The 15,326-nt window shown below is 35.2% G+C and overlaps 2 protein-coding genes across 4 annotated transcripts; one reads left to right on the top strand and one right to left on the bottom strand.

Moving 5' to 3' along the window:
- Nucleotides 1-3,420: 3,420 nt before the first annotated feature.
- On the top strand, nucleotides 3,421-10,289 carry LOC7466442 (NAD kinase 2, chloroplastic). 3 transcript variants are annotated; one of them, XM_024594672.2, is made up of 8 exons: nucleotides 3,421-3,825; nucleotides 4,872-6,785; nucleotides 8,137-8,258; nucleotides 8,360-8,501; nucleotides 8,603-8,827; nucleotides 9,072-9,146; nucleotides 9,619-9,720; nucleotides 9,805-10,289. In XM_024594672.2, exons 1-8 carry the CDS (start codon nucleotides 3,598-3,600, stop codon nucleotides 10,006-10,008), a joined length of 3,012 nt encoding a protein of 1,003 aa, XP_024450440.2. In that variant the 5' UTR covers nucleotides 3,421-3,597; the 3' UTR covers nucleotides 10,009-10,289. The 3 variants fall into 3 exon arrangements, with proteins under 3 accessions (XP_024450440.2, XP_024450439.2, XP_024450441.2); XM_024594671.2 differs by having other exon boundaries at nucleotides 3,423-3,825; nucleotides 4,842-6,785; XM_024594673.2 differs by having other exon boundaries at nucleotides 3,682-3,825; nucleotides 4,850-6,785.
- Nucleotides 10,290-11,238: 949 nt separating this feature from the next.
- Nucleotides 11,239-13,115, bottom strand: LOC7467861 (1-aminocyclopropane-1-carboxylate oxidase 5). The gene is made up of 3 exons (XM_002300926.3): nucleotides 12,865-13,115; nucleotides 12,322-12,548; nucleotides 11,239-12,146 (listed from the first exon to the last, which is right to left on the bottom strand). Exons 1-3 carry the CDS (start codon nucleotides 12,970-12,972, stop codon nucleotides 11,549-11,551), a joined length of 933 nt encoding a protein of 310 aa, XP_002300962.1. The 5' UTR covers nucleotides 12,973-13,115; the 3' UTR covers nucleotides 11,239-11,548.
- Between the last annotated feature and the right edge of the window lie 2,211 nt (nucleotides 13,116-15,326).

Genomic DNA, 15,326 nt, shown 5'->3' with positions numbered 1-15,326 from the left:
TCTTCGAATAGCTGCCAACCAGACCATATACGCCACTCCAATAGTTGTGTCATCACTTGATGCGTCAGATGAAAAGACGGTCGATAGATTTTAGCTATCAGAATACACCTCACACGAGGGATGATGATGTGTGGATGCGCGCGTAGCATGCGTCAATCTTTTTATATTAATATTTTAATAATTTGAATTACTAAAAAGCACCTAATGGTAGAAGAGATGAAAACGCATTTTAAACCAAGTTAATCATCGAAATTGATGGACTGAGTCATGATTGTGGAGGACAGAAAATAACATGTAGATTCATTAATGGTATTTTCATAAATAAATTGGAAAAAAAAAAGGAAATTCAGCTTCTTCTTTCGTTTCAAATTTTTGACTAGTTTTGAAAAAGAATTAGAAGAGAAAAAAAGTTGAGAGCTTCTTCAGTAAGAGAAACCAAGATTTAAGGTAAAATAGATAAGGTAAATATTGAATACATCTAACTCAATAATTAAGGAGAGAATTGAGTAAGAGAAAGGGAGTAGAGAGAGGAAACTCGTGACATTAAAAGGAAAATAGAGGAGGAGAATAAAACTTTGACTGATTAACATTCAAAATTCATATCATTATCATGTAAGATATTTTAAACTTGATTGTACAAGTTTAAGTAAAGATCAACAAAGTTTATGTAAATTTTTTAAATTTTGGATTATGGTTCTTAAACGTTAAATTGAGAAAAAGTAAAATTGTGAAAATATGATTTTGAGATGAAATATACTATAAATAACTCTTAATATACCATAATTAAAGAAGAAAAATTAGATGTTTAGGGTGAAAATAGGCTAGCCTGGGATGAGAACTTTTGGAACTAAAGCAAATGTTTATTAGTTATGTATATTTAGTATGTACAAGTATTATAATGGATTTAATTATGTTGTTTAGTTATTGTTGAATTTTCAATGTAACTTAGAAAAAAGACTATGAGAAATTGATAAAATAAAGTTGTTGTATATCCTTTAGTTTTTTCCATGTAAAATTAGCATTAATTTTACCGGTAGCCATTGCATCAATGAGAAAAAAATTGGTGGAGATAAAGATTGTTGTGGTATATCCTTTAATCTTTTTACTTGTAAAATTAGCTTTAATTTTACTAGTGGTCATTGCATCAGTAGGGATAATATTTTCAATAATGAAATTGATTAAAAGTTGGTCACGCAATCGAATCAGGGATGATTGGTTGAATGATTATGAATTATAAAAAAAACAGAATTTTATGGACCATCTTTTTATTAGGTAAGTAAATTTTTGAACTTTATATTGAAAGCTTATAATTTTTGAACTTTTTGAATCTTAATTAATTTAGTTATATACTTATATTATTTTTCCCCTGCTAAAATTGGATCCTAGAACCTTCCCTGGCTTTCCTGTTTTACGGGTTTGATGAAGTGTTTTTTTTTTAATTGAGCTTGATTTTTTTTATTGACTATTTTTTTCTCATATATTAAAAAAATTAGTTTAAGAGAAAAACCATGTTATTAAACTTTTATAAAGTCCATTGACATGTTCACGGGTTTGGTTGGTTGACCTTCTTTGCAGGTCTGGCGAGTTTAGCATTTTTTATTTTTTTCAACATCTCGATATTAGATTGGTGTTTGATTTTGTGATTATTTATTTTTGTTATTATATAGTTAACAAAAAATAGTTTGGGAAAAAAACAAATTAAAATCTCATTGGAGTCCATAACCCGGTTCAGAATTTTTACGTGTTAACCGGTTTACAGGTTTGACGAGTTTACTTACTGACCAGATATACTTTTTTTGTTTTTGATTTTTTAATTATTTGTTAATTTTTTTATCTTGATTCTGTTCTTTAATATTAAATTAATTAAAAAAATATACTACACAATTTATTTTTATTTATTTTCTATAAAATTATTAATATCTCAAATAAATACTTTCTAGAATATATCAAGAGCAGTCAAATATGATCTGCCATTATCATTTTTTACCAGATATTTAGCATTGAAAAATGTGGGCTTATTGTTTTTTATTTAAGTTTTTATCTCTGGACTCGCAGTAGAAAGGCTTCGTTTTACACTAAGCCCATTAAAGGCATTTCGTTCCATGTCGAAGAAGCTGGCCTAGAGTGATTTCCTAAAGCCCTCTTACGCGCTCCGGTGGACTTGCGAGATATGCAGTTATGTTTGGGCTTGAGGCCCCTCTTGAAACAAAAAAGGACAGTTGGTTTTTACTGAAGGATCGGCTAAGACAAGTAAAATTTACTAAAAAAACTCATTTTTTTTTTAAAAAAATATGGGATACATTATATATTATTTTTTATTATATAATTAAATAAAAATAATATATAAAAAAATTATTGAACTCAATAAAATCTATAACAAGGGTAGGTAGGAGATTGAGATCTATCTAATATGTCACTGTCTCAATACTTTTTTAAAAATATTATCATTTTAAAGTTTTTTTTTAATAAATTGTGTTTTTACCGGTTATTAAGATTATATTTAAACCTATAAAATTAATCAATTTATTTAGGCTAGTTTCGTATAATTTAATTAGAAATTTGAGTTAGTAAAAAATTAAATTAAAAAGGAAAGGTCAACCTAAAAATGTCTACACATATGATTTTTGATGTTACAGGCCTAGAAATTCCACACGAGTATCCGATCTCCCTTTGAGTTCACAAGGGTAAAGTCGGCAGGATAGAGTATTTTTGTGCAATAATTTCCTTTCCTTAAATGACGTGTCCAATCTGAAAATAAAAATCTTAATAGATGAATGGAGTTGAATCATACATACACTGGGCATCAAATAGAGCATTATCCTTTTAAGGAAAATTCATCCTATAAAGAGAGAGATAAATGGAGTGAATCACAATCTAAGATTGGGATAGTTGATAGATGGGGTAGGGTCAAATTTGTCTTTTCCATGAATCTTTACATGAAACTAACTAGATAGATATAGTCACAGTAAGGATTATTCTTTAAAATATTTTTACTTAAAACTACATTGTAATAATATTTTTTTTATTTTAATTTTTTTAATATCAATATATTAAAACAACTACGTAAAAGCATAAAAAACAAAATAACTTTTAATTTATTTAAAAATATTTTTAAAATATAAAAACAAAGATATTCTTTTATAACCGACATAAATATTCCTCCTATTCAATCCCATCTTAAGATATTTTTAATGGTTAAGATATTTTCTTTATAATTTAGATACCAATCAAGACTAATTTTATCTATGAATTATTAATATTACTTTTTTTTTCCTAGCTGAGCTTAATTCCTAAGATTTTTAAAAACAAAAACTAGCATCCGTACGTAACAAGACAAGAACTCTAAAAGAGAAAATAAAGAAGGCAAAAATTCCATCACCACAAACTCCAAAACCCGACCAATAATATCACTCCAAAATCTTAATAATTGTCAAAATTCTGAGCGGCCATTTTATATCCACAACACCGACGCCATCATTTTCTCAATTCTCGATTATTATTATCCTCAAAGAAATAATGTTCAACAATCAAATATCACACTTTATACGCAGATGACAGACCCATAGAAAAAATAAAAACAACCAAAGATTCACGCACATGGTGCTATGTCTCTTCCATGTGCCTGTCATCATGAATAGGTTATCTCCGGTCACCGGAATATTATCGTCATGCTCGTGCTCCTTCAAGCTCAATAACAGAGACACCAAACTGGTGGGTTTTGGGTTTGAGTTGCAAAGAAAGGAGAGGTTAAAGAGGAAGCTTAAGTTTGTCGTCAGCGCGGAGTTATCCAAGTCTTTCTCTGTGAACTTGGGTTTGGACTCTAAGGTCACTCTCTTTCTCACTTTATGAATTCTTCTCGATCTCTTCGTGTATTTGGTCTATTTTATTCGATTATATGCCCCAGAGAGAAACGAGTTTCGTTGTTCTTATTTTCCTGAGAGCAAAATTAAAATAATTGTTTGATACCAGGGGACCTGGAAACTTTTCCATGCAAAGATTTGATGGTGCATATATCGAAGAAACTCTCGGATCAGCTAATAGATTTTTATCTAGTTTGATCCAGTTTCATAATTTGATTGACACTTTGCGGTCTGTTTACGTAGTTTCTCAAAAGGAAAACTGCTGACTAGTTGGAACTGAGTTTTCTTATTCAAGCTTGTTGAATTCAGAATTGCAATTACCTTGATTCTGTAACTCTTAATTATACTGCTAAGTATAATCATGATTGAAACAATAATGTTGTTAAGCTATTTGTCTTCAAAAGTGTGAGAGAAAGCCAGAATTTTGCTCGGAAACAATTAAAAGAGGAGCTTCTTACGTGATTATCTGTTTTTACTTCTTTCAGACAGACATTCCAGGCTTTAAATATAGTTATAGACTTGAAATAGCAAAAGTGTACAATGAGTTAGAAGTAGATCCTTTGGTTAACTCGTCACACCCCCATGATACTATACCAGGGCAACTTCTCTTGTCGGAAGTCTACCAGATTTGAAAAACCAAATTTGAAAACTTGATCATGGGTTTGGGTAACAGAAGTGGGAACTAATATTGAGCTCCCCTCTCCAGCTATTTCTACTGTCATAATCATCTTTTCTTACTGCCTGTGGTCACCCTCTTGCATTTTTACTTTCACATCCTAAAAGGTGCTGGTATTTCCCTTTTTATCAATTTATCTGCATCAGTAAGAACATTTTTTCTCATTTTCCAGGTATATTAGATTATTTCCACCTTTGTATTTTGATTAATTTTTGTTTAATCTGTATGGTTGATAGAAAGATGGTGATTTAATGATTTAGGGAAGGCAACTATAGTATAGACTGACAAAGATTTATTTTAATTAGAACATCAGCCAGTCTCATGATCTATCACAGTTGCCTTGGATTGGTCCAGTTCCTGGGGACATTGCAGAAGTCGAGGCTTATTGTAGAATATTTAGAGCAGCTGAACGGCTTCATGCTGCATTGATGGATACATTATGCAATCCATTGACTGGGGAGTGTAAAATTTCTTATGATTTTCCGTCAGAGGAAAAGCCATTATTGGAAGATAAAATAGTACCCGTGCTTGGCTGCATCCTATCGCTTTTGAACAAAGGAAGAGAAGATGTTCTTTCTGGAAGATCTTCCATCATGAATTCCTTTCGGGTTGCAGAAGTAAGTGCGATGGAGGGTAAACTCCCACCGCTAGCCATTTTCAGGAGTGAGATGAAAAGGTGTTGTGAGAGTTTGCATGTTGCTCTTGAAAACTTTTTGACACCTGACGATGATCGAAGCCTGGATGTATGGAGGAAACTGCAGAGGCTGAAGAATGTATGCTATGATTCTGGGTTCCACCGTCGTGATGATTATCCTTGTCATATGCTGTTTGCAAATTGGAATGCTGTTTATTTCTCCACTTCTAGAGAAGACATAATCTCCAAAAATTCCGAGTTTGCATTTTGGATGGGTGGGCAGGTAACGGAGGAAGGTTTAAATTGGTTGCTGGAGAGAGGATTCAAGACCATTGTAGATCTTAGAGCAGAAATTATTAAGGATAACTTCTACAAAGCCGCGGTAGATGATGCTATTGCGGCTGGGAAAGTAGAACTGATTAAAATTGCTGTTGAAGATGGGACAGCTCCTTCAATGGAGCAGGTTGAAAAGTTTGCATCTTTGGTTTCAGATAGCAGCAAAAAGCCCATATATCTCCACAGCAAGGAAGGAGTACGGAGAACTTCCGCTATGGTCTCCAGATGGAGGCAGTATATGACTCGCAGTGCATCTCTGATCACCACTCCGAGAGACAAGGGACTACAAGATAAAAATGAAAAGGGAGGAAGGCAGGGACCTTCCCTCATTGGAGGGGGGTCCCACCCCAGACAGGAAAATGGATCTCTGTCGGAGACTTTGAATAAACGTCACAGTTCAAATGGATTATCTAATGGAGCTGTCTCTCCAAAGGATGAAAATGGTCAGAGCATTAATGAGACATACAATGTCCATGCCTCTGTTCAAGATTCTATTCCATTAGAAACGGTAGAAAACAAGGTAGGATCTGTTGCAAACATATCCATGGAAGCTGACCCTCTGAAGGCTCAGGTTCCTCCTTGCAATTTCTTTTCCAAAGCAGAGATGTCCAAATTTTTCAGAAGTAAAAAATTCAAACCTCCAGCATACTCTAATTATCAGTTGAAAGGGTTTGAAAAGTTGCATGTTTCTAGAACGGCAAGTGTTGGGACATTCCAGAAAGTTGATGGTACTGATCCTGAGTCAAGGTTCGTGGAGGCAAAAAGATCCAATGGATTGGTCAGTGGTAAAATGGCATCTTCAAAGCCTCAGAGCTCACCTGCTGACAGTGACAAGCATCTGAATGGCAGCAGTGATGCTTCTGTTGGTTCAGGCATGGGTGTATTTAGTGGAGGGGAGAGGCGTTTCATGACTGGAAACAATGTCTCTACCACTGTGGTTGAGAATTTAACTGAGCATCTAGCATGCGCATCAATCAAGGATGGTGGTGAAAACAATGGTGTTGCTTACTTATCCTCCAGTGATGATGACTTGTGCACAATTGAAGGAAACATGTGTGCTTCTGCAACTGGTGTTGTAAGGGTGCAGTCAAGAAGGAAAGCAGAGATGTTTCTTGTGCGGACAGATGGATTCTCCTGCACCAGAGAGCAGGTTACAGAATCTTCCCTGGCCTTCACTCATCCTAGCACCCAGCAACAGATGCTTATGTGGAAATCCATGCCAAAGACAGTACTATTGTTGAAGAAGCTGGGGCAAGAACTCTTGGAAGAAGCAAAAGAGGTACAGTTCAAAAATATCCTTAATTTATGCCAAATTCCCTCTAGTGAGTTATGAAACCATGATTGTGTAGATATTGTTCCAAGTTTTATTTTGTGTTGAATCTGATGGTTCAACCTTTGACTCTGAGTATTGGATATATATATATATGACTCCTATTTTCTCTGTTCAAAGTCTAATCTCACTGGCATTTGTTCCAGAGAGGTGAAGGTTACTTATAGCTGGTAGAAAGTCATTGTTTAATCTTGTATGCATATAAAATTTCTTGGGATCAAAGGATTTGAATAGTAATAAAAAATAAATCAAGATTTTACTTGAACTTTCATCCAGTAAATTTCACATTGGTTTTTCTTAATTCTCATTCTAAATTTGGAAAATTTCCACTGTGGAATGGAGAAAATCAACAGAAGCAGTTACAGTCTCATCCATCCAAAGTCAAGTGTCTCCCGGTCAGTAGTGGTGAGCATTCATGTAATTTCCATTTTGGGTAATCACCAGAATTTTTTTTCCTTTTACCTGAATGTTTTTACCCCATCAAACAATTCAGGTAATTCAGGTCTCCCAAATTATCCAAATGTTTTATTCACCACCCAATTAATTTGTTTTTACCCAAAATTCCTTAAAAATTTTCAATTAACTAGATGAAATTAGGTTCAATAAAAGTTTTGACTACGAAAATAATGTTCAAGGAAAATTACAACCCATTAATTTTAAAATTTTAAAAATAAATAACCATATAAATAAACAGAACATATAATTTGGGTAACCTGAAGTTTTCTTTGTTTTATCTGAATAACCCCAAATAAATTTCAGGTCCGAATTACTGATTCTCCAAAATTTTTAAAAATTTATTATCAGAATTGGTTTGGATAATTTTTTTTTTTGAGTGCTTGCCCCTGCTCCTGGGTATTCTAGAGTCAAATTTCTTTCAAACGAAGCCTTAAAGATTACATTTGCCAAAATTATGAGAACATAAGAACACAAATGAAGCCCTGTCGCTTCGATTAATCTGTTCTCTCCATCACCTTTGATTGCTTTGTGTTACATCTTCTTTAAGACAAACATTGTCCATTGAGTTCATAACTCAATGCTTGGGAAATGTTGAAGGAAATCAGTATCCATCCTGTCCTATCCCTGGTTGGTTGAACATGAATGCAGAGGGATACCCATAGGGGAAACAGTTTACGGGTCCTACAGGGCCAAATGGGTGCTGAGAAATGAGAATGGAAAATTGATGCAGGGATTAACTCCAGAAAATATTTTCATAACTTTTGTGGTTATGACTTCTGAGTACCACTGAAATCATTTTATTCAAGTGTAGTAATTCTAACTGGCTTTCCTGTCCAATGTGCAGGTTGCCTCCTTCTTGTACCACCAAGAGAAAATGAATGTTCTTGTTGAACCGGACGTTCATGACATATTTGCTAGAATTCCAGGGTTTGGATTTGTTCAGACCTTTTATAGTCAAGATACCAGGTACTGAAAGTTGGGAATTGAGATCAAAACAAGCAATGACATTGATGTATATTTTAATGCTCTAAATGCCTCTCTGGTTGTAAATGCATTTCTTGATGCAGTGATCTTCATGAGATGGTTGATTTCGTGGCTTGCTTGGGAGGAGATGGGGTTATATTACACGCATCGAATTTATTTCGAGGGGCGTTTCCACCTGTTGTGTCCTTTAATCTTGGATCTCTTGGATTTCTGACTTCCCATTATGTAAGTTTGATATGACTCGTGTATTGTTAATGGTGTTTTGATGCTCTCATAAGCAACCATTTACTTGACTGCTGCCTTTTTGTTCTTTCTTTTTAATATAGTTTGAAGACTACAGGCAGGACTTGAGACAAGTTATCCATGGGAATAACACCTTGGACGGTGTTTATATAACTCTTAGAATGCGCCTTCGGTGCGAAATCTTTCGCAATGGTAAAGCAGTGCCCGGGAAAGTTTTTGATGTCTTAAATGAGGTGGTTGTTGATCGGGGTTCTAATCCATATCTTTCCAAGATTGAATGCTATGAGCATGACCGACTTATAACCAAGGTGAATTGGGCAATATCACGCCTTAATGACACAAACTCACTTTCTTGTATTCTGCCCTCAATTATTGCTCAAGGGGCAAAACCTACCTATCTTGGCCCCTAGAACATATTAAGTTGTATTTTTTTTTTCTACAGCAATGAACATTTCACATTCTGAACGTTTAAACATATACATGGCATACAAAATTTTTTAATATCTTCAATGATATATCTGCACTTATTTTAATGAATACCTTTTCTTCTAGGTGCAAGGTGATGGAGTCATAGTGGCTACACCTACAGGAAGTACTGCTTATTCCACATCTGCTGGAGGTTCCATGGTAAATTGTCCTTTTGAGTGTCACTTGCATTTCGTATTGTTTAGCATCCAGATAGTTATCTACTCTTAGATGAGATTTCTTACATTATTTTAGGTTTTCAAGCCTCGATATGATGTTTGGGGGTTGTATGAATGTGTCAGGGTATTCTTAAGAATTGCTAGAGAATATATTTGAGAAATCTGACTGAAGCTTGCTGTATGATAGTTGGATTTTGCGATATTTATCCATCTTCTTCTTTCACCCATTTTTTTAATCCATAACACAATGTTATGGAAAATCTCAATCCTCGATCAATCAATCCATTTTTCCCTTGCAAAAAAAATTAGCAAACAAGATGGAGGACTTATTCCTCTCCCTTTCCTCAGAACCTTTGATACAAACGTGGTCTAAATATATTCCCTGTGGTTATTGCAATTTCTGGTCACTTTCAATTGGCATCATCATCTGTGTAATGATGTGTATACTGGATCAGGTGCATCCAAATGTTCCTTGCATGCTGTTTACCCCTATCTGCCCGCATTCTCTCTCATTTAGGCCAGTCATACTTCCAGATTCTGCGAGACTTGAATTAAAGGTAAATTAAAGGCTCATATTTTGCAATTATATTTCTTTCTGTTATATTCTTCAGCTAGAGGATTCATAATTGCTGACCAAACAGATTCCAGAGGATGCTCGAAGTAATGCATGGGTTTCTTTTGATGGGAAGAGGAGGCAGCAGCTCTCAAGAGGGGATTCAGTCCGGATATCTATGAGCCAGCACCCACTTCCAACAGTCAACAAATCTGATCAAACAGGCGATTGGTTTCACAGCTTGGTCCGCTGCCTAAACTGGAACGAGAGGCTAGATCAGAAGGCCCTTTGAAGCTCAAAATGAAGAGTGAAGAGAAACCTGCTTCATTTTCTACCCAAGATCGAGGTTTGTGTAAATTTCTGTACAGATTGTAAATTAGAATTAACAAAGAAAATCTAACGTAAAGTGGGCAATTACTATTCATGAGTCATAACCAACATTGACTCCCACATGAGGATAGGGTTTGCCATTTTTTCCTTCTATTTTTTTAACATGTTATTGACAATTGTAAGTATATACCATCAACGATTATTGGTAGTAGAAATATAATCATTCAATCTTTGCTGGACTTACATTCTCTATGCTTGGTTGCTCATACTCTGTTAATAAATTTTATTACATATATTGATATGTTTGTTTATTACTGCGTTGGAATGTCTAGGAGAGAGTAAGAAGCACAATGTATTAACAAACTTTAAAAGCGCAAGCCGCTAAGGCAGAGTGGATATTATACTGGCTTAGTATCGAAAGTTTGTGTAATAACTAGCTACTCGAATCTGGATGTCGCATCCTCTCCATTTGTGTGATGAAAGAAAATTAGAAATCTTTAAAGCATCATCAATGATCTTGATCATCGTATCAAACTCAGGTTTAGTTACGTCTATGCCCCCTTATGATACTTGAGAAGGTGGCCATTTTAACCCATATACTTAAATTTTGGGCATGGCAACCTTCACATTTTTTCAATTTGTGGTCATGTGCGGTCCCTTCATAAAACTCAATGCTCATCAAATCCAGCCATGTGTGCACATACAAAAGGATAACATGATCAAAATCTCAAAACTTGAGGGACCACTGATGTAATTTACCCACCAAACAAAGCATACAACATTGCCCTTCTTCCGTTGAGATGCACGTCGTTCTAGTCTTTCAGAAGAAGCGTCACAGGAGAATTTACAGATGAGATAATTACAAGTAGCCTGCGTTCAAGGAGACCAGGGCAAGGAAAAACCCATCTTGTAGCAAGTATTCCATTTTATTTATGAAGGGTGCAAAAACCCACTTACGTTCTTGTTTACAACACAGGACACACTTTTTTTAATCAATAACCATTTAAACAAGCCAATACTTTGTTTCTGCAGTCTCCAATCTTCCATGTATGTATTGTTTTATGTACAGAGAGAGAGTTGCTGGACTCTCCACCACCCCACTTCCCTCAACCATCTTGCTTGGTTCCTTATCAACCAATTTTGTCATGAAATAACGTGAAAGTATGACGCAGATACACGTCTGGTGAAAAGGTTGTTTCTTAGGAATATAGCTCTCATATATTACCGAGAAGTACAGTTTATATGATACTATTTGTTCGTACAAAAAAAGCAAACATCTGCAAGTGCAGTGTGTAAAAGCCTCATCATTACATAACAAGGAAAAGACAGCAACAATCTAAAGCAAACACATGGATAGACCCGGCTTTCTTTTCTCTTCATATGTATAGTTAAGAGAAAGAAGCACTCGGCCGTGAGGGAAACTGGTCACTAGAACATAAACTACAAAGGGAAAATTAAGATAAAGAGAAGGTTTCATCTTCTTAATATGAAGCTGCACTTTTTTACAAGGCCCTTACAGCTTCGAACCTTGGCTCTTTAGGAAGGAACTTCTGCTTAGCATAAACAGACATGTAATCACCGAACAAAAACTTGGGGTAAGTTTGATTGATCTCTTCGTCATCTTTTTCCACCAATCCTGGTGCAGGGGCAATGGTGGCCTTAAGTGATGGATTATAGAACGAAGCAATCGATCTTCTGTTCCCGTCTGGGGTGGCCAAAACACGGTGCCAGGTACTCTTGTATCGACCATTGCTAAGGACCTCAATCTGATCGCCAGTATTGATGACAATAGTGTTCTTCATTGGCTGGACATCAATCCATTGCCCATCTTTGAGGATTTGAAGGCCGCCTACCACATCATCTTGGAAGAGTAAGATGACACCCCCAGCATCGGTGTGGGCTCGGAGGCCATTGACTAGCTCAGGATGAGGACATGGTGGGTAGTGGCTAACCTTGGTACCAAAGAAGGCACTGTGTCCTTCTCCATCATTGAATGCTTTCTTGATGTATCCTTTTGGCAAGCTCAAGTTCTCATCCATCACTTCCATGACCTTCTCAGCCAATTTCTTGAGCTCAGCACGATATTCAGTCATGGTTTCCCTGTCATTAAAGCCAGAAAGTTAGATATACACTGCATCTTTTTCTTTGAATAGTTTATCCCATTGATATTTTTCAGGAATGATGAAATTTGAGTTATATTGTCTTTGCGGTGAGCCCTTATGCCCGTTTCTTTATTAAGTTATAATACTTAGAAATTAGAAGTGCTTGTACTTACTTGAATCCAGAGGTTTTTGATGGCCACTCGTTATCATCAAGGAGAGTGATGACATCTTCCCAGTCCACATTCTCCAATTTCTCACCGCTATTCTTCTCAGCTAAAGCATTCAAAGTGTTTGCTACCGTTGAGTTCTTGAAAATTTCCTCTCTTTCCAGTTTAAAATATTCAGAGCAAACCTTCTTCACTTTCTCTAGGAGCTCCTCTGGAATTCCATGGTTCATCAGCTGTAACAAGTCATGTACAACGCACGTTGATTTACAGAAATTCTTTTATGCACAATAAAATGCTACCTAAAAAGCTCATTATAGATCGGATCCATTATTTGCAGCTAGATGCTTTCATTTAATATACGCTAACACACGTTATGTATAGCGTGCCACTATAAGCTCTTGGCACGTAATGCCTCACCAAGAAATTCTTTTCAAGGTTTGAATGTTGAAGGAAATTCAATATAATCCACCATTCTTTTATAAGGCATGATTTTGTGTGCTATGATCATACAGCATAGAAATATTGCAAGAAACTAATTAAAACGAGTACCTGGAAGAATCCCCACTCCTCGCATCCATTGGCAATCTGAGCCATTGTCTTGGCCCTCTCTTCACCGGTGCCATTTACCTTAGAGAAATCAATCACTGGAATTGCCATGGAAGCAATGGAGAACACAAGGTCAGAGAAAGAGAGGGAGACAGGGGGAGAGAGAAGAGTTTTTAGAGTGTAATGTTTTGCTTAGTTGGCTAATTAGTCTTGCTTTTGCTTTGGTTGCAAAAGAGAAGGGTGCAGGGGGGGTAATTTATAGTAACATTTCCCGCCATCTAGATTGTCAACTCTCTTAATCACTTTAATCAGTCCTTTTCTGGTTTCTTTTTACTTTTTTAATAATTAAGCAGCCGTTGGGGTGAGGTGTTGGACGGCGATAATTTTGCTTAACAAAAGGTCAACGCTTTATTAGCTACGTAAGGCTACTGGTAATCCAAAACAGAAGCATTCTCTTGATCTGTCTTAGTTTCTTACAGGTGATGCATACCCTCTTTTGCTATATTCAACTGTTATTGCCTTCAATACCAAATTTCTTTAGTTTAGTTGCGAAGGGTGGGAGAAGCCAAAGACAAAAGCTGTACCAGACACGTACTCCCCCCATAGACGTCACAGTACCGTGTAGACATCCATGAAGATTGGGACCCTAGCCAATTTCTAACAGGAAAGCATGGCTACTGTTGTTTCACGGTCCAAATCTCAAATGAACTCCCTGTCATTTACTTTGTTTTAGTCAACACATTAAAGAATAGAGTTCAGATTATGATGATCATAATCTGTCTAAAATACGATTTGTTTTGACTTGAAAATATAATGAATGTTAAAACTAAATGGAAACAGGTCAAGGAAAGGGTAGTCTAGCCATTGGACAAACAAAAATATGACCAATAAGATTGCGTATGCCAAATGGAAGTCAAGAAATTAATGAGATGCCTCTAATTCTTTGCTTTGCCAGTAAATTTGAGTTAGAGTTCATGGCAAGTGGCATGATACCCGACATTCATGTGCAATATTCCCCTTTATATATATATATATGACCTTAATTGCTACTTTAGTTTTGGTGTCTTTTATATCATGCTTTCACGTTCATTTTACTTATAATGGAAATCTCTGCCGACTGCGACTGTTCATTCATCATGTTGACTCCTCCCCGTTCTTACAGCCACCAACCTTTGACTTTTACACATGGACCTGCTCTGCTACAACAAGTGATCGTACAATTAAATTAACTGTACTGATCTGTAGGCACAGTTTGAGGACTAAGGAAGCCAATGGTGAAAACTTCAAAAAAAAAAAAAAAAAAAATATTCAAGAAATAAAAATTACCCATCAAACATTAAACTACTGCGATGCTGTTTGTTTTGGAGGTTGAGTATGCGTTTAAAGCTAAATACAAATGAAACCTGTTTGGTAACTCAAAAACATAGTTTATTGTGTATGGAACCATGTAAATTAAAAATTATATAGATTTGTGGAAAGCAACTTTTAGCTGCTTTCCGCAAATCTGCGGACGCGTTCAGTGGAGAGTTTCACTCTCCACTGTTCACTTAAGTAAACAGTGGAGTGTGACTCCACTGTTCACGTGAACAGTGGTACATGATTCTGGCCGGACCGGATCAGGTTCAAAGCTAAATGCATTGAACCAGGTCCGGCCAAGTAAAAAAATTAAATTAAATTTTTTATTTTTAATTATGTTTTATTGATGACGTAACATTTGCAGAATTTGATCGCAATCTCAATTTTGTTCCTGATTATATTTTACCTGATGTTGTTGCGCGCTTAAGAAACTAAGGAAACTGTAGTTATTGTCGGATGTATTTCATACGTGATGGAATTGTAGATACTTTAATTAAACAATAAAAAATATTTTATATAAAGTATTATTTATTTCATGATGTAATAACAATAGTTAAATCTACAATATTTAAATTCAAAACTATATATATATATATATATATATATATATATATGTATATGTATATGTATATATATATATTAATTATTTTATAATTTCAATTTGAAAAACAATTTTTTAACCAAACATATTAAATTATTTTTTGTTCAACCTCAAATTCAACCACAATTTTAACTAAACATATATAAATATCAAACCAACCTCAACTAAAAATACATTTTATAAAACATTTTTTTTCAAACCACAACCACAAAAGTTAACACAATACCAAATCATCAAAATATAATATTTGTTGGTTATGCATGTTAGCGAGAAATTAATAGTCTGTTCTTTTATATTTTCGTCCTCACCTTGTTTCATTGGAAAAGGTTCCACCCATAATAATCCATCAAATTAGAAATTTATAAGCTATCCAAATATTGTAGAGTTTGGATTCAGCATCTTCTCGTGTATCTCTCGGACCAATTTTAATTTATACCCTTTAATTTGCTCATTTTCGTGGGTTTAATTAGTTAGTGGTAATTGTTTTTAGGAGGGAGTGAACCGTGTC

The sequence above is a fragment of the Populus trichocarpa genome, chromosome 2 (genome assembly GCF_000002775.5).
Source record: "Populus trichocarpa isolate Nisqually-1 chromosome 2, P.trichocarpa_v4.1, whole genome shotgun sequence".
NCBI lineage: Eukaryota > Viridiplantae > Streptophyta > Magnoliopsida > Malpighiales > Salicaceae > Populus > Populus trichocarpa.
The sequence above is the reverse complement of the archived record's forward strand: the minus strand, read 5'-3'. Positions and strand labels throughout refer to the sequence as shown.

Excerpts from the sequence above, each read along its gene's own strand:
- LOC7466442 (XM_024594671.2), top strand. The coding sequence starts at position 3,598 with ATGGTGCTATGTCTCTTCCATGTGCCTGTCATCATGAATAGGTTATCT. Across the intron at positions 6,786-8,136 it reads TCTTGGAAGAAGCAAAAGAG|GTTGCCTCCTTCTTGTACCA; the intron begins GTACAGTTCAAA and ends TCCAATGTGCAG. Across the intron at positions 8,502-8,602 it reads GATTTCTGACTTCCCATTAT|TTTGAAGACTACAGGCAGGA; the intron begins GTAAGTTTGATA and ends TTTTTAATATAG.
- LOC7467861 (XM_002300926.3), bottom strand. The coding sequence starts at position 12,972 with ATGGCAATTCCAGTGATTGATTTCTCTAAGGTAAATGGCACCGGTGAA. Across the intron at positions 12,549-12,864 it reads AGGAGTGGGGATTCTTCCAG|CTGATGAACCATGGAATTCC; the intron begins GTACTCGTTTTA and ends GACTTGTTACAG. Across the intron at positions 12,147-12,321 it reads TCAAAAACCTCTGGATTCAA|GGAAACCATGACTGAATATC; the intron begins GTAAGTACAAGC and ends CTTTAATGACAG.